The 19,414-nt window shown below is 56.8% G+C and overlaps 2 protein-coding genes across 2 annotated transcripts; one reads left to right on the top strand and one right to left on the bottom strand.

Moving 5' to 3' along the window:
* Nucleotides 1-404: 404 nt before the first annotated feature.
* Nucleotides 405-9,305, top strand: SRMS (src-related kinase lacking C-terminal regulatory tyrosine and N-terminal myristylation sites). The gene is made up of 8 exons (XM_068912202.1): nt 405-757; nt 2,780-2,901; nt 3,769-3,935; nt 5,368-5,506; nt 5,940-6,098; nt 7,147-7,328; nt 7,990-8,146; nt 8,601-9,305. The coding sequence occupies exons 1-8, from the start codon at nt 405-407 to the stop codon at nt 8,792-8,794; spliced, it is 1,473 nt and encodes a 490-aa protein (XP_068768303.1). The 3' UTR covers nt 8,795-9,305.
* Nucleotides 9,306-13,955: 4,650 nt separating this feature from the next.
* Nucleotides 13,956-17,627, bottom strand: PPDPF (pancreatic progenitor cell differentiation and proliferation factor). The gene is made up of 5 exons (XM_068912809.1): nt 17,482-17,627; nt 15,840-15,926; nt 14,956-15,033; nt 14,515-14,611; nt 13,956-14,285 (listed from the first exon to the last, which is right to left on the bottom strand). The coding sequence occupies exons 2-5, from the start codon at nt 15,892-15,894 to the stop codon at nt 14,171-14,173; spliced, it is 345 nt and encodes a 114-aa protein (XP_068768910.1). The 5' UTR covers nt 15,895-15,926; nt 17,482-17,627; the 3' UTR covers nt 13,956-14,170.
* Between the last annotated feature and the right edge of the window lie 1,787 nt (nt 17,628-19,414).

Raw genomic sequence — 19,414 nt, 5'->3', positions numbered from 1 at the left:
AAACCCTCCCACACAAGCATAATCAAGATTATTGACTGGAGCCTGCCACTCATCACAAGAGCTGCTTAAAGAACAGAGAGCTGCGTTTACCGGTGCTCCGGTAACGAGCATGAGAACCCTTTAAAATAATAATAATTAAAAAAAAAAAAAAAAGCTCCTTTCTCCTTCTTTGAGCGCAGCCAGCCTCACCCAATGGAGCAGGTTCCAGCTGTGGCTGCCTCGCCAGATGTGCCGGCAGGCCCGAGCGGATGAATCCCCGCCTGCAAACCTGCCCTACCCAATGAGCGAGTTTCCCTTTCCGAAACGGGGAGTTGCCAGCGCGGGGAAGCCCAGATGCCGCCGGCGTGCCCGCCGAGCTGCCCCGCTCGGAGCAGGCAGGCGCGCCGCCTCCGCTCGCACCGGCGATGGAGCAGTTTGTCCGGAAGCGCTTGACTTTCCTGACGTCTTTCTGGAACAAGCTCCGGCCCGGCTCCCGGGACGGCTGCTCCCTGGGGTATTTCGGTTCCGATGCCGTTTCGCTGCACTCGGAGCCGAACCCCGTTTCCCACATCCCAAAGTCCTCGCTCTTTATTGCTTTATACGCTTTCACAGCCCGGAGCGCAGACGAACTGAGCATAAATGCAGGGGACAAACTGCGCGTCCTCAAAGAAGAGGGCGAGTATGTGTTAGCCAGGAGGCTGCTGGGGGAACCGGCCACGGGTTACGTTCCTGCGACGTACGTGGCGAACCTGAGCCAGGCGACCTCCGCTCACCGGCCGTAAGTACCCGGCCGCGGCTCCGGCCGCGTGTCCGCACGGGGAAGGGAGGAGATGCCTTTGCCTTGGCATCTCCCGGGGAGGGGTGAAGTCCTTCCAGGTCCCGTAACGCACCGCAGCTGGGCCCGAGGCGTTTGCCACGGCGAGCAAAGGTGCGGCGTGCCGTGGGCTGGCGCTGCTGGTCCCCCTCGACCTGTGCACGTCAGCCGCGTACGGGTGTAGGTGTCGCACCGGCCGCGCCGAGACGTTGCCGGTGCGACTTGCTCCTAGCTGTGCCGAACGAACCGGCTGCTGTCAGAGACCCCCCCCCCTCCCCACCCTGCTTTCCGCCTGCTTCGGAGCAGGGCAGATGCCGGGGGGTTTCGACAGGGTTGGGACCGCTCCGGTGCAGCCTGCACGAACCGCGGGGGGGTGTTGGCTGATGGCTTCATTTGCACGGCACAAAATAGCCTGGCAGATCTGTGCACGCGTGTGCGTGCGTGCATGCATGTGTGCCCACACACGCCGTGCAGCTCAGCCCCGGCTCCCGGAGCGAGCACGAGCGCGCCCACTCTCCGGAGCCGCAGGGGTAACTCATTAAGCTGCAGTAACTCCAGCACGTATAATTTCCTGTGCAGCTTCTTAGAAACCAGTGATCCCGGCTCATGACGAACCCTCAAGTCCCGGCCCATGTTAGGCTGCTGGGGCTGGATGAAACCCAGCTCCTTCCCAGCACTCGCGTGCGTCATGCTGGTGTCAGGACCGAGCAACCGACCTGCCTTTTCTCGTGGGGGATTCGGTGGTAACCGCCGGCGCTGACGAGGCGCGGGAGGAGGCTTCGGCTGGGTCATCCGCTGGGCTCACACCCTGAGCCGGAGCTGCCCGCGCCCGGCCTAGCAAGAGGCACGTTTTCGTTGCCAAGATTTGCTTTTGGGCAGAAATGCGGTTGTGTCCGTGAGCCGCAGGTCAAAGACGAGCGCACCAGGATGTCGAGTGCGGAGAACTGCTCCGCAGCCGGGTTAGTCTCCTGGTAGGACGCTTGGGTGCTGCCCCCACTGGAGCCTCTTCCACAGGGCACCAACGTCGACCGCCGCTGGGAGCAGCTCCGGCTGCCGCTGGCCGACACGGCTCGGGCCGGGGGCCGGGGGCATCGGGGCCGTCTCGGGCGAGTGCTGCTGCTCCCCGCTCCTGCGGCGCTGCAAAGCGGTGCCAACATGCTCGGTGCTCACGGGAGCAGCTCCAGGATGGGCTGAGACATGGCCAGCTTGAGTCAACGGTGACTGTGCCTTGCCTCTGCCTTGGGGAGCCTCTCCCTGCGCCCCATCTGCCCTTCCCTGCCCAGGCGGGCAGCCCGGCTCCTTTAGTTTGTCCTCCGGTGGTGGACATGGACTCCATCACCTACAGCAGTGGCTTCAAGAGCCCCAGGGCTCCTCTGCACATGGTTGGTTGATGGCAAATGACGGTCCTTGATCCTGCTCCAGAGACTTGAAACAGCCCAGCGGTTTGCAGAGGGGCAGATGGAGCAGGTCTTAGCGCAGAGCCGGACGTGTCCCAGCTGTGGTCGCTCGCGTCTAACGGCGGTGCTGCCCTCCTCAGCCTGAGCGCACATCCTCCTCGCGCTCTCAAACGTGGGGACGCCCTGCCAGCAGCAAGCAGCACCGCGGAGGAGCTGCTGCAGCCCGTGCACCAGCGAAGGACTTGCGGCAGAGGAGCTGGAAATACCAGCTGCATCTGCAGGGGGGTGAACGGTGCTTTCTGCCAAGAGTTAGAAAAAGCGAGGCAACAGTTTGCACTTAGCAAGTTGCAATAGGAGGCCACAAGTGCAGGCAAAACCCAATGAACGCACCGTCCCCGAGCACCGGGGCTGGCAACAGGCTCCAGCGCGGTGCAGCCCCACGCGGGGATGCCGGCACCGCAGCTCCAGCGCATTTTGCCCTGGGTGTTGTTGCATCTTACCCCTTCCCCACATCGCGCGGGTCGCCCCCGTGGCCACGACCCGTCCCGGGACGCGCCAGCTCTGACCGGCCTCTGCTCTCCCTTCACAGCTGGTATTTCAGCAAGATCAGCCGAAATGAAGCCGAGCAGCTCCTCCTGTCGCCTCCCAACCAGCACGGCTCCTTCCTCGTGCGAGACAGCGAGAGCAGCAAGGGCGAATACTCCCTCTCAGGTAATTTGGTGCCATTTACCTAGAGAAAAACGAGCCAAGGAAAAGGAACCGGACGATGCCTTAGGAGCAGCTCCGGGCTCGGCTGGCATGAGACGGAAAAAACATGGACCTGTGTTATAAAGGCTTTTACAGCATCTTGTTAAAATGAACTAACTGCTTTCTAGAAGCCCGGGGAAGGCTAAGAGATGCTGTTGCATGCAGCTGGGGATCGCCGAGCTGCTGGGGTGGAGGAAAGCGCGTGGCTCGCACGCGGCCCATGAAGGCCGTAAAGAGTTGGGAGCGACTTAGCGACAGTTTTGTAGCACCGACTCCCAGGATTTCCTTCCAGTTTTTGTCAGCTGCAGATTGTCTAAAAACATGCTGCCGCTCCCCGTTGTCAGGGTCCGAGCTGCTCTCGCTTGCCCCGCTCTGAAGTCTTGGCTTTGCAGAGCAGACAACGCCGTTACCATCTAACCTGATCTGAGTGCCAACGGGCCGGAGAAATTCACAGTAAATCCTGCTCCCGGCCCGTAAATCCCCCCGCCCCGAGCTACGACGCACCTCTCGGGGAGGCAGCGGCTCCTGCCTTACCCACCTCGAGCGGCCGAGAGCTCAGCCCGTCTCCGAGCAGCTCGTTTCAGTGCTGAGTTATCTCCCCTAACGAAGTGCTGCCTCTCCAGGCCAAATTAGTCCAGCCTTGTGCGTTAGCTGGAAAAGCCACCTGCTGTCCAGGGTCTTCTGAGCCAGGGGCTGGGAGAAAAAGGAGGAGGCGGGTATAATACGCCAAAGACTTGCTTGGGGATAAATGCAATTGGAAGTGCGACGGCAGCAGCGTTAGGGAGGACGGAGGGAAGCTCTGAGCTGTCTCCGTTCTGCTCCTCTCGGCAGTGCGCAACCACGCCAAAGTCAGCCATTTCCGCATCTGCAAGAGCCCCGGCGGGAGCCTGCACATCCAGGAGGGGCAGCCGTTCGCCAGCATGGAGCAGCTCCTCGCCTTCTACGCCGCAAACTGGCCCATCATCCAGAGGCGCCTGCTGCAGCCCTGCGTGCCGGCGGTGGGTGCGCCTACGGCTCCCGCTGCCCCCGGCGGCGCCCGCTCGCTCGCTCCTCTCCTCCAGCTCCCTTGGCTTCGTTTAGCCGCGCGGATTCTCTTGCACATTTAAACTGGCAGATGACTGGCACGATGCAATTTTTTTTCTTTTTTTTTTTCCTTTTCTTTTCTTCTTAAACGATGCCCTGTTAAAGCGAAATGAGGGAAAGTGCGAAATGCAAAATTAGTCGTGCTTCGGGGCTCCCTTTAAAAAAAGGGAGGGTGAGTACAGACTCTGTCCTAAAGGAAGATGAAAATCATTTTATATATTTTACAAGAAATGGGAATCTAATTAGTCTAGCCATCTGTTAGTAAAACTGCCAGCTTTTCCTTTCATCAGCCGTGCTACAGCTGGGCATGGTATTTCAAGGGTTGGGGCAACTCTCTGCTCCTGGCTTTCTGTCCGGTTGTCCTCTTCTGGCCAAAATGCATGGGCTTTTCTGAAATGTCTCCTCCGTATCAAAGACTGGAAATCCTTTTGTTACAGATCTCCTCAACGCTAACTCTGGAAATACCTGAGCTTCCAAATTTATCCTAGAGTGTAATAAGAACACATTGCTTTTCTACGCTTTTTATGCTAATTACTGTAGCACACATAAAGCCAATTAGAGTATTAATCCCACATTACCAACTCACTTCCTGATTAGAATTCCATTCACCAAATATGACTTAGAAATAATAATTAAACATGTGAATAATTCAAAAGTGAAATTGAAAGGCATAAGAAATGCTTAAAGAGTTGAAGTTTAAATCAGTCATAATCTGCAATAGTATTTATCTACGTTTTTTTTTTTAAGTGTCTACAGGAAATAGAGAAAAGCTATCTTTGGGGGCTGATTTGGAATGAATTATGACTTGAATCTCTCCTAAATGGCAAAGCCAAGTTTTAACCAGCCTCCCCGGGCAGTGCAGCTTCCACTTCCCAAGCCCTGGCTGCACAGCCACTACCTACCTGGCTTGCAGAGGCAGACGAAATGGCCTCTCTTGGGTGGGTGGCTTTCAAGCAAAAGCTCCGTTGCAGGAACATTTGCTTTGCCTTTATGCTTCTTATACGGTCCAAATTTTTCCCCGAGAAAAAGCTAAGGCTGCTCAAATTCCTAATATTTTATGCAGCCCGAAAGCTCTTCTTCTGTGCACTTTTGGCTCTGAGATGTTTCCAAGGAAGAGGCTACTGCAGAGGGTTCCCCACAGCTTTTGTGTCCTGAATGAAAAATTTAGCTGAGGGAAAGGAGGTGCACACCTGGCAACACAAGTGCAACTCAAGTGGTGGAGCACCATGCTCTGGTCACTCCTCCGTGACACCTGGGCCTTGGCAGACGCCAAAAGCTTGTCCAGGGTCTCACAGTCAAGTACTGACTAGCTGGATGGTCTGAGTGTGTGGTGCTCGTTTCACACAGACACCACCCGAGAGAGATGGATGGGAGCGCCCGCGCTGGGAATTCACCCTGAGGAGAAAGCTGGGCGAAGGCTACTTTGGAGAGGTGTGGGAAGGACTGTGGAGAAACACGGTGCCGGTGGCCATCAAGATCATAAAAGGTGTGTGGAGGAGGAGGAGGAATGAGGGCCTGCGTGGTCTCTTATTCACTGCTGCGTCACCCCCTTTGGTTTCATAATTCTCTTTGTCACCATCTTATTAAGCAAATTGCGGTAGGATCTGACAAATAGCTACTGGACTATTTGCATGGACTCACCTAAACCTGGACTGGCGCCTTAATAACATGGCTCTGTTCAGTGGGCTTCTGATAAAGGGGTGCGTTGTCCCTGATGAGACTGTGATGCTGAAAGTGGCATCCAAAGCCCTGTGGAAAACCTCTCTTTGGTGTTTGGATCTGAGAAGCAGATCTAATCCTTGAAAATAGGGGTGGCCTGTGGGGAGGAAAGAGGTCCTTATCCCAGATGGGAGATGCTGAGCTCCCATTATCTGGGTGAGAAAGTCGCCCACAAAGGCTGTGCCGGCTTTCTTCCCCAGCTGACATGAAGGCAGAAGATTTCACCAAGGAGATTCAGAACCTGAAGCGCCTGAGGCACGAGAAACTGATCCAGCTCCACGCCGTGTGCTCAGTGGACGAGCCGGTATACATCATCACCGAACTCATGCGGAAAGGCAACCTCCACAGCTACCTCAACAGTGAGTACCACCCTGCAAGCACCAGGAGGGAGCTCGGAGAGGTCCTGCAGAGGCAATATTTCTGTCTTAGTGCCCATGCTCGGCAGGGGCTTTCCGTACCCCAGACTGGCCCTATGAACCTAGATGAAGCCCCTAAGAGAGCGTGAGCCTGGCTTCAGTCTTGTTTAGGCCAGTGCTAATGCAGAGCAAGCCATAGGAGCTTGGTGGAGATGGTCTTTGGCGGGCCACGTTAAGTTCGTATCAGCCACTTCAGAGCCCAGCTGTGCTCATGAGAGCTGACAGCCCACTTGCCGGTGAAGAAGTTGGGATGAAGGCTTTTGGCTTGTTTGGGGAATGCTGTCTTTGTTCTGAATGATATTGCCGGATCTTGCAACATATTTTTATTCAGGTGCAGAACTGATAACAGGGTAGGCCTCCACTCACTGCCTGGTGAGTCAGCCCTGTAACAGTGCAAAGAGGAACATGCCTATGGTATTTGTTTTTCTGCTTCTTTCTTTTCTTTCATGCCTGACCTACTAATCAATCTATCTTAAAGGGAAACAAGACAAACACTAAGACCCTGTTTTCTTCCGGATACAACCCCCCTCTTCCCCCATAGTAAGTAACTTGACCTCATTTTTGGTTAGGGCTCCAGCAGTATTTGGTGTTGGAGGAGCAGGAGCAAACAGGTAGGACAGGTTGAGAGGCCTGGCTGCCAGGCTGGACCTAGGCGTGGTAGAAGGTCACCTTTAGCTTTGCAGTAGTTAAGGATGTCTGCTTCCTCACTGCAACACAGGATACTTCTCAAAGTTCATCCGAGTGCTTTCCTGAGAAGCACTTGGGGCACACTGAATTTCACACACGTCACAGTAAAGACCGTTAGGAAAGACCTCAAATTCAAGTTTAGTTCAGTGCAGTGGAGACACATAACACAGGTTTTGCATATTCCTCCGCAACGGTTTTCCCCATATTGCCAGCACCGGCTGTCTTTCCAAACCAGAAGGCACTAGAGCACCTAAAATAGCTATTGCTAGATTGCCTTAACCGCGTAGATCTCCTGGGTTAACAGGTCCTGAAGGGAAGTCCCTGGGCACCTCCCACCTGGTCAACATCGCCTTCCAAGTGGCGGATGGGATGAGGTACCTGGAAGAGAAGCACATTGTTCACCGGGACTTGGCAGCCAGAAACATCCTGGTGGGAGATGAACTCACCTGCAAAATTGCTGATTTTGGACTTGCCCGGCTCCTCAAGGTCAGTCAGTGAGGAGCTGCAGGTCCTTCCCGTCACCCAACAAAACAGAGCTGCCTCGTATCGCTGCGGTACGCCAGTGAGAACCGTGTCCAGCTTCAGCTTTCCCCAGGCTGCTCCCCATTCCCCATCCTGCATTGTGGGCAAGGCCCAGACAGCAGGTCATGGCTTTGGAGCTGCCTTTGAGTGAGCACAGCTAGCCCTTCACTGTCTTCTCCCTGCTCCCTGGTTCTGAGTCCTGGGAACGAGGCACCAGGGCAGCCATTTGCTCTCTGCGAGCAACGACTGAGACATGGCTTCATGCTACCCACATGGGCCATGGCCATGCTTCGCTCCACACCATCAAGTCTCATTCTGGCGTGTGCTGGCATTGAAAGGCTAAATGCCCGCTGGGACCCAGTCCTGGGAACAGGGGCCAGGAAAGCACCGCTTGGGTCAGATCATGTCTCCGCTGACACACGACGTGCTTACCCTAATTAGATTCCCCCTCAGAGAGCCCCACCAGACCTTCTCAGTAATGCAGGGCTGGAATGCCATAGCCATGAACCCTACTGAGGGCCTGAGCCCTCAGAGCCACCATGGCACTTCAGCTTTCAGCTATGGCTTTTCCAGGGGAAGAGTCTGTGTTCATAGCCCTCAAGACCGATCTCCCATTTCTTTTCAGGATGATATTTATTCCACCAGCAGCAGCACCAAAATCCCAGTGAAGTGGACAGCCCCAGAGGCAGCGAACTACCGCACCTACTCCTCGAAGTCTGATGTTTGGTCCTACGGGATTCTGCTCTACGAAGTCTTCACATATGGGCAAATCCCATACGAAGGTAGGGCTGATGGGTCTCCCCACCTTCCTGAGCGGGCTGGGGAGGCTGCTGTGCCACCTCCTCCACTGCTCCCATCCTTACACCAGGTAGCTTGCTGGTGGCTCCCTGATGTGCTGAGATCCAGCATGTCACAAAAGCCTTGTCGTGTTGTCTCCTCCCCATCTGTAACTGATGCAGAAGCAGCTTCTGGAGCATGAGAAAATTACTGTCCACCCTAGAATTTGCTTCTGTAACTGCCCAGAGTGATTTTTCACTGCTTGCAGAAGGGGCTGGTGGGAGCGCAGAGGGCTGGCTGACCTCCGGCCACCTCTTCTGTACCAGCCTCATGGCAGAGAGATGCCTCTCATGTCAACGCTGGCTGACATTCTGGCCCTTTCCAGATATACTGGCAGGGCATCCTTTGGGGATGGGTCAGTGGTATGAAGAGTTAGGAGACTCTTCTCTCTTCTTGCAGGAATGACAAACCAAGAAACCATACGGCAAATCACCAGGGGCTACCGTCTTCCCCGGCCAAGCACCTGCCCTCCCGAGATCTATGTCATCATGCTGGAGTGCTGGAACCGCAACACCGAGGAACGTCCCACTTTCTCCACACTGTGTGAGAGACTCGGCTTCATTTACAGCCGTGTGCTCAGTTCGCTCTCCTGAGGGTAACCTCCTTGCACCACCCTTCTTGCATAATCACCTACAGACCAATTCTTGCCAAATGGCTCCCTTCTTCTGGTTTGCCCTCAGACGTGGCTCCAAGGAATGCACATCTCTGAAAAGAGCCCATAGCTCCTGTTGGTGAGGACATGGGGAGGTGGCTGAGGGAAAATGCAATGAGTTTTGGAGAACTCTTGTTCTTGGCTGTACTTGGTTGAAAAGCAACGTGTTAGCAAAGGCATCATTCAGGGTTTACATCTTCAGTTAGCCAGTAGGGTGGGAGTTCACCTGCCACTCGCCATACCCAAAGTGAAGGTTTGCAGTTTGTGTCCATTTCTGGCTCTGCTTGATTAACTTATAGTGTGTATTTGGTGTATTTATCAATAAATGTGTGTGCATCCATCTGCATGCCACGTGCAGCCCTCCTCATGCTCCCGTACATTGGCATGGTTGCTGACACTTGTCCTTGAGTCCTTGCAAGGCGTTGCACTGGTTTGTGTAGTGGTGGAGTCTCTGATCTGCTCAATACTCACTCTGTCCTCCCCTCCATGCCACGAATGCAATAACTTGCAATAAATTCCTCTTCTGCAACCCTTTTGCAACCACACAGATATAACTATCTTTCTATCTCTGTCGTCTCTATTCACCCAAGTGTGCACTAAACCCTCTGGGGGGGGGGGGTCTCTGTCATTCCCCTCTTCCCAGTCAACTAAAGCCTCCGCAGCAGCAGCTCTCTCTGCCCAGCACATCCCTGAGCCGGAGCCCAGCCTAATGGGCTGCTTTGCTCCATCTGCTTGTCTTTGCCACCACCTTGTGGCTGTTTCAAGTATAGCTGGGTTGTGGTGAGCTACAGGTTCCTAAAGGAATTTTGTATCCTCTTTTAAAATAAAACCTCAAATGTAGGAAAGGCAAATAAATTCTGCCAGTAGCTGCTGCTCGTGGTGACTCTGAGGGCTCCAGGTGGTCTGCAGTTGGCTGCAGAGCCCCATGAGGATGCCAGGAAGAGCTGTGGGCCTGGGCAGCCCCAGAAGCTCCCTGAGCTGGGAGCCTCAACCGTGGGGTTCACACCCCCGTGAGACCCAGCGCTCTTGTTTCAAAGGGCTGAAATATAAACATCTCTGTCGAGGCTCATTGCCTGGATGCCCTTTCTGCTTGGTGCAGAGATGTGTATTTCTAGTGTACGTAACATCCCAGCCCGAGGAGGACACCGAAAAATAGGTAAGGTGAATGTGGCCTGGAGGAGCCTATTTCTCGACCGGGGTCATGCAGAGCCCTGGCAGCTCTCACTGGTGGGACATGTACGTGGCCACAGACTGCTGAGGCACCCATGCACCCATTCAGCTTAGTTTTGCCCCAGTGCTTGGACACAGATGCGATGGGAGATCTTTGTCCTGCAAAGCATTTCGGAGCCTGGTCAAGTGCCCGATCAAGAGCGTGCCGCAGGGATGCGCACACACGTAGGCACATCCCAGGTCTCCTCCGAGGAGCAACTGGAGACCTCAGCAGCGGCCAGCAGGTGACTGACATAACCCGTGCTGAGAAGAGGCTCCGACACGAGCCATGCATGCAAGACAGATCTGTTCCGGCAGGAAAGACAGCAAATTTGCAAGTCTTGCTGCCACCAGATGGTGCTAAAAATTCAGAGGGAAGCGAAGGCCGTGCAAGGGGTGAAGGTGCAGCAGAGGGTGACGGTGCAGGGTGGCTGGCTCAGGAATCCCGCCGCATCGCTGCTCCCTGCCAGCACGCAGAGTCTGGCATTTTCTGGCATTTCTCCAAATCATTATTTGCTTCTTAAACTAAAAGCAAAGGGCTGTTTTTTTCCTCCCTGCTTCAAACACTTTAAGCCTGGGCAGGGCTCCAACTTGAGAAGCTCAAAAATGCTGCAAATTCTGCCATGAATGAAAGGAGGGGAGAACAAGGCCGGCTGGCTCAATGCTCGTGCCCACAGAGTGGTGGGGGGCTGAGCAAGCCTCCGGCCCCGTTCGGGAGCTCAGAGGGGGAGCGGGGCTGCTTGGAAGAACCGGCTGCCCGCTGCGATGGGCTCCAGCTCAGCATCGGCCGGCGTGATTTCTGCCCCCTCGATGCTCTCTGCAATGCTGCATGAAGAGTGCAGAGATTGAGCCCATTTTTAAAGGACAGTTGAACAAAATAAGGCCTGAGCTGTTTGGGGGCAAAGGGAATAGTCTGTATTTGTGTGGTCCCAGGGCTGAGGGAGACAACAAGACTCGAGTACCTTGCACTGCTGGGACACCCTGGCACCGTTTTGGGAGACCTCCGTGTGATGTCCCAGCTGCAGGCGATCCTCCCGTCCCAGGCGCTGTGTTTGGAGGAGGAGCAGCCTGGCCGGCAGCCACTCAAGCATCTCGCCTTGCCGTGCCAAGGGCCAGCGGCTGTGCAAGCTGGAAAAGGCAGCTCAGCTCTGCAGCAACAACTCGTGCTACTTGCTTGCTGCTGGGTATTAGCACGGCTTTGCAGAGCCGCGCTGGCAGGGAGCCGCAGCCCTGCACCCGCAGCAGCCCTGCCGTGATCCCGGCATCTTCCCACCATCCGGCCTTCGGGTGAGCAGCGAGGCCGGAGCCCGAAGCCTTTTAGGCGATCGCTCCCCGAGCGGCTATGGCAATCACATGTCTCCATGCCCTGGTTTCCATCTCCTGTGTGCACTGTTTGTGGCTTAAACTTGGCCTGCTGACATTAGAAAACAGCGTTAGTCTAAGGCCGCGTATTTTGGCTGCATAGTTGGGCTCTATTTTTAACATCGGCCTTTGCAAAGGGATGGGAGGAAGCAGAGTTTCTGCAAGAAAAAAAATTCTAAAAGCAACAAGATGCTGGAATAAAAGCAAGTATTTTAACATCTTGGGCTGCCTGCGAGAGCTCCTCCTACGGTAAAGGAGCGGCATGAGCGTTGCTGTAATGGCCAACGCTGAATACAAAGCACGAGCCACTTCTGCCCAAATATGAGTTAATCAATAGTCAAAACCTTGGAAACTGGCACGAGGCAGCTGCTCAAGGAGTGGAAAGGAGAATATTTGCCCCCAATGTGCAAGCACAATTCTGGTAATCGTGTGCACAAATAGCTAAGCGTGCGCGTGTGTGCAGACGCCCCTTTGCTTCTCTATCCTCTGCTGCCTAATTAATCCCTTGCTCGGAAAAGCCACCACGGCCGCGCTGGCCCCGCGCGTGCTCCCAGGACTGAACCTCCCGGCTGCGTGCAGCGGAGCAGCCCCGAGGCTGCTCTATGCTCTGCCGAGGGCACCTCGGCTTTTACTCCTTATTTTGGTTCCTTTTGAAACAGCAGAAGCCTCCGAGCCTGCCCGCCATGCCCAGCTCAGCCATCTGCCTTGGTTTGACCACGCCGGCGACCGCGCATGGGAGTTTACGGGCTTTCAGAAAATCCCCCTGCACTCAGGGAGAGAAGCGCGTGGGTTTGCTGCAGGGCTCGTCCCTAATTTGCCAGGGCTTCCGGGGAACGCAGGGCTGCGGCTGGCCCCTGTGAAGCCCCAAATCGCCGCCGCGGGGCCAGGGCGAGGCGGACAGGCGGAGGACGGCAGACAGGCACAAACCTCCCCGCAGCACCCGGCGCGACCCGTTCACCACCGGGCTGCAAAGGGTGCTGGCTCCAACCCAGCGGCCTCAGCACCCACGTCAGCATCCGACCCCGAGCGAAGGCACTGGCAGGCACAGGAGTACAAGCTGTACTGACCCGCGCGCCCGAGCGGCTGGCTCCGTGCCGGGGCCAGCGTGGACCCGGCTGCCCCACGTTTTGCAGCAGACGTGCTTCTGATTGACAGGTTTCAGCCCGGGCTCCTTTCCCGGGGCCGGAGGAGCACAGACCCACACGCAGGACCAGGGCCCTGCTGAGCGGGACACCCACATCTTGGGGCAAAGCTTGCACAAGGCATTTCTGCTAGCAGAAACGAGTAGCAAAGCTAGAAGTGACCCGGGAGGCATGTGCAGCACAGGCAAAAGCAGAATAACCACCCCCTCCCCTGGCTTTTCCTTTGGCCAGGACAGCAGTTTGCTGGGAGATGCATTAATGCACAATTTTGCCCTTTGCCTGCTGCGCTGGCATGATGTCATGGGTACAAAGTCACTGCTCAGTGCTCCCGGGTGACTCCCAGCCTCCTGCCAGCGGCAGGCACAGTGCAAAGGGGTCAGCAACGCTTCCTGCCCCCGGGGCAGGCTATAACCAAGCTGCACAGAGCGTCTGCGCAGGCTGTGTCATCCCAAAACAAAGCCACACGCTTGGCCCTTTGCACATCTTGCGCTGGGGCTGAAACCGCAGAGGATCAGCAGTTTGCATGTTTAAATTTACTCTTGCCAAGTCTCATTTGCCTGCAGCGTGAACCGGGACCTTGTCCCTCTCGCACACAGGGGACCAGCGGGTTCTTGCTTGCGTGGTACTTTATCAGGTGTCACGTGCTAAACTACCCCCCAGGTGCCACCACCATCCTCCAGCTTTCAGGCAGGTTGGCAGAGGGGCCACACAAATTCAAGGCGAAAGCTGCCCAACCGCTGCTCCGCGCAGTGCAGCAGACCACTGTCACGGTGCCTCCTCCCGAACTACCGTCCAGCACCAGCACCGACCTGCCCCTCGGCACCTCACGCCCCCAGCACATGCCTCACCGGTTCCTGGCTAAGGAGACCCCACACCATATCCAAATCCCTCCCAAGCCTCCACCAGACCGGGCTCAGGCCAGGTCAGCATCTCCCACCCCAGGCGCTGGGGCATCAGACCCAGGAGCAGGGTAGAGCTGCAACAGCAGCTCGCGTGAACGCCGCAAAGCCAGCTCGATGCCAACCCAGCTCGATGCCAACCTGCAGGGCCAGGGAAAGAGAAGGGCAGAGCAGGCGCTCGCAGCATCACCGCGCCGCAGCGTGCTCTCACGCGCAGCCGCGGCCCAGCCCCATGCAAAACGCACCGAGCATCATGCGTCATGCCCGCCCACAGGGAGAGCATGCACTGTCCTGCTCGGACACATTGGCCTCCTGCAGGAAGTCCCTCTTGACATAGCCGGACGCAGGGGAAGCACCGTCAGGAGGATCTGTAGTTGCAGGGTGGACGGTCAGAGCTGGGGACTGCATTGCCTGCAAAGAGGCAGGCTGGGCCGCTGGCACCCGTGGTGCCCAACTCCCCCCCGTGCCAGGTGAAGAACAACTCATAGCATTTGAAAAGACTGCTGGAGTTTATTCGTTGCCATTGTACAAGTAAGCAAAGGTGTTACCGAGTCTGCACAGAAAGAACGCAGTGTTAAAAAAACAGTAAAAAGGCTGGTGTAGAAATTTTTTTGGTTTTTCTTGCTTTTTCTTAAAAGCCAGGGTTGGTGACCTAGAGCAGCCTGCTTACTCTACGGAGGTGGGAGAGCTGCAGCGCCAGCCCGCTCACGCCAAGGGCCTGGCGCGGGGCTGGCTGGGCTCGCTGGCGTGGCGCTTCCTCCCGGCTCCCGGCGTCGCGCCGCACGCCAGCCCGTCGCCGGCCGCCTGCACGGCTCCCAGGCTGCAAGACAGAGCGGGCGCGGGGTCAGACCCACGCCAAGGTGGCTCGGCATCGCCCCGCCTTCCAGTTTGGCGCTCTAAGCATCCCGCGGGCTCCAGCTGAAGCCCGCAGGACCAGCCACCGTCTCCTCCCCACCGCGGCAGCCGCCCTCCTCGCAGCATCCCCACGCTGTCCTGGATGCGCTCCCGATGCCATCCCTGCGCTCAGGACGGGCCAGAGCCCCACTCACCTCTCCGGAGACTCCGACACTGTCGTCATGGCAGGGTGAGTCATCTTCCCAAAGAAGAAGCTGGCCCACCAGTGACCGGGGTCTGACTTGGGGAGACCTAGGAGACAGCGTGCCCCCATGCAGGCAGGGGTTAGCCCGGCCCGCGTGCCCCAGCTACTGCTCCAGTCTCGTCACATAGGACACGTTAGGTCAGATTTCCAGTTCATTGAAAATGCAAGATGAAATAAGACTTAGCGCCTGGCCGCTCCTTCAGGGCTTTCATATAACCCACGTGGATTTTTAAATGCGGGATATTCCCGCTATGATCCCTAGGGGAGGCAGCTCATTGCAGCCCATTAAACCAAAAGCATCCGCGCGACAACATGCAAGGACGATCTGTGCAACGGCCTCCAGAGCTGCCGCTCGGAAAAGCGCAGCCCCGCGGCGCCGGACGGCACTTACCCGGGGGGTGCGGGATGACCTCCCCAGCGTAGTCCGAGCTGCCGCAGGAGCTGTTGCTCGATGTTGAACTCACGCGCCCTGGGGACGAGATTGGGGCCATCAGAGCCATCCCCCCCCAGCCCTGGGCACGTCCCGCCGCTGCCACGCCACGAGACCCGACCCGACGCCTGGCATGCTCTGGCTGCCCCGCACGCATGACTTACTCCCATCACCAGCTCTACCTCGCTCCAGTACTTGCCTAGCTTTAACGCCAAGCCAAAAAAACACTAGCAAGGAAACACTGGTGAGATTAGAAGCTGGCCAGTGTCAGATACCAGAAAAGCACCAGTGCAGAAAAAAAAACTTCCACTCCAAGGACGTTATTTAATGGCCTTGCACTTGCATGCAGCACTTGAAGCTGCTACCAATGCCCCAAGGCCAAGAGGATGCAAATTCCCGCATATAATCTGCGCATAATCCACGCAGTTTTAGTCTGACTGCCAAAAGCCTGTTACCAGTTCCAGCTCAAGGGGAGTATTTTACCTCCTTCTGGTTAGGCAACTTATTAAACCAGAAAGTCTCTCCCCTGGAGAGGCACCAGTAGCTGCTGTTCCCCAGACTGGTTCTGCAGCTTCTCGGGAGACCTCATTTCCCCAGCAATAGCTGCGTTCTCAGCTGTCCCCTCCCCACACCTCCAACCTCAACAAGAAGCAAAGGACTTTGCTGCAAGACCCACGTCCACCTGACAGAGAGCAAAGCCCTCGCAGGGCTGAAAGCACAAATCTGAGTTCAGTCTCATCTTTGCAGCAGCAGCGTCTCGAAGGAGCCCGGCAGAGCAAACTGCCCCCTTCTCTGCACGGCACCGGCTCTGCATCCCCCCCCGGACCCAGAGCGGTCGCTCTTACTTCTGTAGTAGTTGTGCGTGGCCATGAGTGAGCCGCTCAGCGGGATTGCTGCCATGTCTCAGCGTGGGTCTTCTGCAAATCTTAAACCTGTAAGAAAAGGGACAGCAGTCAAGGTTGTGCTTCAGGATGGAGCTGACGAAAACCTGCCGCCCCAAGCAACACAAGAGAAAGCTGCAAGACAGCTGAAATAGCACCAGCATGATTTCTCCTGCAAGAGATTTGATACTCATGATCTTCAAAGCAACGCTGCCTTCTGTACAGACCTTAATACTTACAGGGCTACCTGCAGTTTTAATCTGCTGCTGGAAAGCTCGAGCTCAAGAGCCAAAGGCTAAGCTAGAATAACTCCCTCAAAAACAACGGCTTGCGCAGAGGGGAGAGACCTGGCACGTCCACGAGCAACTCCTTCCTGAACGGGAGGCGGCTGTTTGGCCTCTCTGCAGAAGCGCAGTTACTTGCGCTGCATCAACAACCCAGAGCCATGAAGTCGCCAGAGGACGTTGCATAAGCGGAGGAGCGCGTTGCCCGGGTGGGTGGGCAGGTCTCCACCGGCGCCCGCGGGAGGGGGGGCTCCGCGCACGGCAGCCCCCAGGCAGCGGCAACTCCCCACCTCTCTGCTGGCATTAATGGGGGGGGGGGGCGCGATGGGCACAAGGGGTGAAACACTGCTTATTGCACGCAGCAATATTCGGGTGCCGGCTGCCTCCGAGCAGAAGCGATCGAGTCGGGCACGCTGCGCAATCCAGCAGGTAGAGATAGGGCTGTGCATGGGAGCGCGGGGTGCTGGCGTGCCCCAGCCTGCAGCGCCGGCGCGGGTGCTTGCTTTCGGCGTTCCTGGGGACAGGCGAAGCGAGCAGCCCCTCCGGCAGCCAAACGCACGCGGCCGCCAAGGCGAGCGACAGTGCGACGACGCTCACGAGACCGCCGGCACGCGCCCCAAAACCGCCTGCCTGGGCTACCGCGTTTTGGGCCGCCTGCAAACGGCCCCAGCCGCCGCCCTCGCGATGCTCGGGGCACGTCGCCTCCCTGCTGCGGTCGCTTTCGCACCAGCGGCCGCGGGCTGGGCGAAGCGGGGATGAGCCAGCGGCCCTGCCACCTCCGCAAAGCGCCAGTTCAAGCCTTCCCACACTCCAGATGAGGCTTTCCTCTAAGGATGACCCACTCTGGGGGCTTCCTGCTGCTCAATGCTTCCACACACTTGTGTCCCCACGGGCTGGCACGTGGTCCCCGGGCTGCAAGCACACCAGCAGCCTTGGCCTTAATCGAGGTGGGAAACTGAGGCACGGGCAGTCAAGCCCAGCGCACAGGCGAAACCCCACCATCGCCAGGCGCCCCGAGTTGCCCAAACCGTGGCGGGACATGAGCCCCCAGCTCGGTGTGCCCCGAAGGGCGCTGGGCCCGGAGCCAAACCCCCACCGGGAGGGGCAGAGGCAGTGGGTGCTCTCGCTCCCCGGACCGTGCACGGCGCTGCCTGCTTTGCAGGGGCGAGATGGGCAGCGCCGGACACCCTGAGCAGCCCCCAGCACCGCATGCAGCGCCGGGCACCCCCAGCGACGCCGAGCACAGCATGCAGCACCGAGCACCCCCAGCACAGTGCGCAGCGCCCAGAACCCCCCAGCAACGCCCCGACCCCCCCGCGCACCTGGGTAGGGGGCGAGGCGAGGTGACAGCGAGGCGACGGCGCTAGGGCCGCGGGGCCCTCGGCGGCGGCGCCGCCGCCGCCCGGGGAGCGCTGGCGTGCGCGTCCGCTCCGCACGGACCCCGACGCAGCGCTGCCGGCCCCGCCCCAGCCGCGCTCTTTATATCCCCTCTGGCCCCGCCCACGCGACGCATCTCCGCCAATGGGACTCCGGGTCGCGAAGCACCGCCCCTTCCCTGGGAGGGGCGGGATGGCGGGGCTCCGCCCCCTCTCCCCCCACCCGCGCGGGGTCTGTGCGCAGCGCCGAGCACCCGGCGGGCGGGCGGCCGCAAGGGGCGGCTTTAATGCAAAAAAAACCCGAGCAAATTAAAAACTGCCTCGAACCGAGGTTCATTAAAGATGCTCTCTCTGGAAATCTGCTCTCGCTGCATGTGCCCCCCTCCCTCCCCAATGCGCGGTTTGCTGGGGTTGCTCTTGTCCTAGCCAAAACAGGAGGAAGCAAAACAAAAACATATATACATATATGTATGCACGTAAATCTATATATACACACACATATACAAAAAAAGAAAACCTTAAGTTAAAATTTAGCATTGGAAGTTAAATGTTAAAATGCAGCCTACAAATACTGCCAGCCCTAGAAAGTTGAAGAATTTAAATGTGTGATGATGCCGTTTCAGTACTTTGTTAATATTTAGCGAAAATATAGTGCCAACAACAAACAAGCTATCTAATGACCATCTTATGTAACGCGGCATTAAGAGAGAGCCAAGACAGCCTTTCTCACGAAATGCTTGCTCTGCAGAACCAAGGGGAAAAAAAGACAAAAAAAAAAAAACCCTAGCACAGTTCAATATTTGAAATTTCGTGGGAGAAAAAGATTTTAAAAATTTCAAGCAAAATATACCGGACTCAACCACATTTCAAATTAATCAAAAAAATAAATAAATAAAGCTTGAAGGGATACTGAACTGCGTCGGTTGTATTAGTTTCATATAAGAAAGGCTTGTTTGAGAAGAAGCAGCCTGCAACAAGGCCTAGGCACCTCCAGCGCTGAAGCACCGCTCCTCGACGCTTGGACACCAGTACAGTACGCTATATAAATAAAAACATACTGCTAAATAAAATATCGCTAAAATGCTGGAAGCATCGGTCCCAGCTCCAAACTTCAGACCCCAGAGGGCCTCGGCGCTCGGGTCTCGAGAAATTTATCTGACCTAGAATGAAAAAAATAGCCTAAAATTTGGGTGCTTCGGAGCAGCCAGGGAGGAATCACAGTGCTGACGGCAAGAATCCAGTTTGAGTTCCTGGGACGAAGCCTGCGCCGGGCACGTTCAGGAGACGAAGATACATTTCATTTGTAACCGGTCGAGAATCAATCGTTTTAAAAGCGGACGGATGACAAGATTTGGACGGATTTTCGCTGCGCTTTTCCTCTAATGAGAGCCTCCGAGTTTACTGCCGCTCTCTTTACAGCTGGCTTCTGAGCACCGTTTCGGTGTTTTTTTCTCTCCTTTAAGACCCCAACGGGAAGGATGTTAGGAGCCCCTTAGAGCCTCCGGTTGGGGATTCACGGCGGGAGGGAAGTATCTCGGCTCTCAGCGGGAAGAAAAATAGCTTTTCTGTCTGAACTAAGTGACTTGAAAAGAGGAGTCAAGGGTTCCCGCAGAGCATCCTGAGGACGAAGCCCCGCGTCCTTGCCGCGTGCCGCGGCCCGCTGCGCGGCGCGCACCCCGCTACACAGCAGCCTCCCCTTGCCTTCCGCGAGGCTAAAGGAAAGTTTTCAACTCCTTCGCTTGCACATGGCATCACTTAAACCCCGCTGTTACACGGGCTGCGCTCTCCGGAGGGGACCCCACGGGCGGACGCCGCCGCCGTCGGCCCAGCGCTCCCGCCTCGCTGCATCGCCGCCTCCAGCCTGCTGCAAAATCAGCTC

Source organism: Struthio camelus, chromosome 18 (assembly GCF_040807025.1).
Source record: "Struthio camelus isolate bStrCam1 chromosome 18, bStrCam1.hap1, whole genome shotgun sequence".
NCBI lineage: Eukaryota > Metazoa > Chordata > Aves > Struthioniformes > Struthionidae > Struthio > Struthio camelus.
Note: the sequence above shows the minus strand (reverse complement) of the source record. Positions and strands in the feature narration are given on the sequence as shown.

What these genes read in the sequence shown, in the direction of transcription:
- SRMS (XM_068912202.1), top strand. Translation starts at nt 405, where the DNA reads ATGGAGCAGTTTGTCCGGAAGCGCTTGACTTTCCTGACGTCTTTCTGG. An exon ending in GGCCATCAAGATCATAAAAG is followed by an intron (nt 5,507 to 5,939) that starts GTGTGTGGAGGA and finishes TTTCTTCCCCAG; the next exon opens with CTGACATGAAGGCAGAAGAT. An exon ending in CCTCCACAGCTACCTCAACA is followed by an intron (nt 6,099 to 7,146) that starts GTGAGTACCACC and finishes CTGGGTTAACAG; the next exon opens with GTCCTGAAGGGAAGTCCCTG.
- PPDPF (XM_068912809.1), bottom strand. Translation starts at nt 15,894, where the DNA reads ATGGCAGCAATCCCGCTGAGCGGCTCACTCATGGCCACGCACAACTAC. An exon ending in CACGCACAACTACTACAGAA is followed by an intron (nt 15,034 to 15,839) that starts GTAAGAGCGACC and finishes TCTCGTCCCCAG; the next exon opens with GGCGCGTGAGTTCAACATCG. An exon ending in GTGTCGGAGTCTCCGGAGAG is followed by an intron (nt 14,286 to 14,514) that starts GTGAGTGGGGCT and finishes TCTGTCTTGCAG; the next exon opens with CCTGGGAGCCGTGCAGGCGG.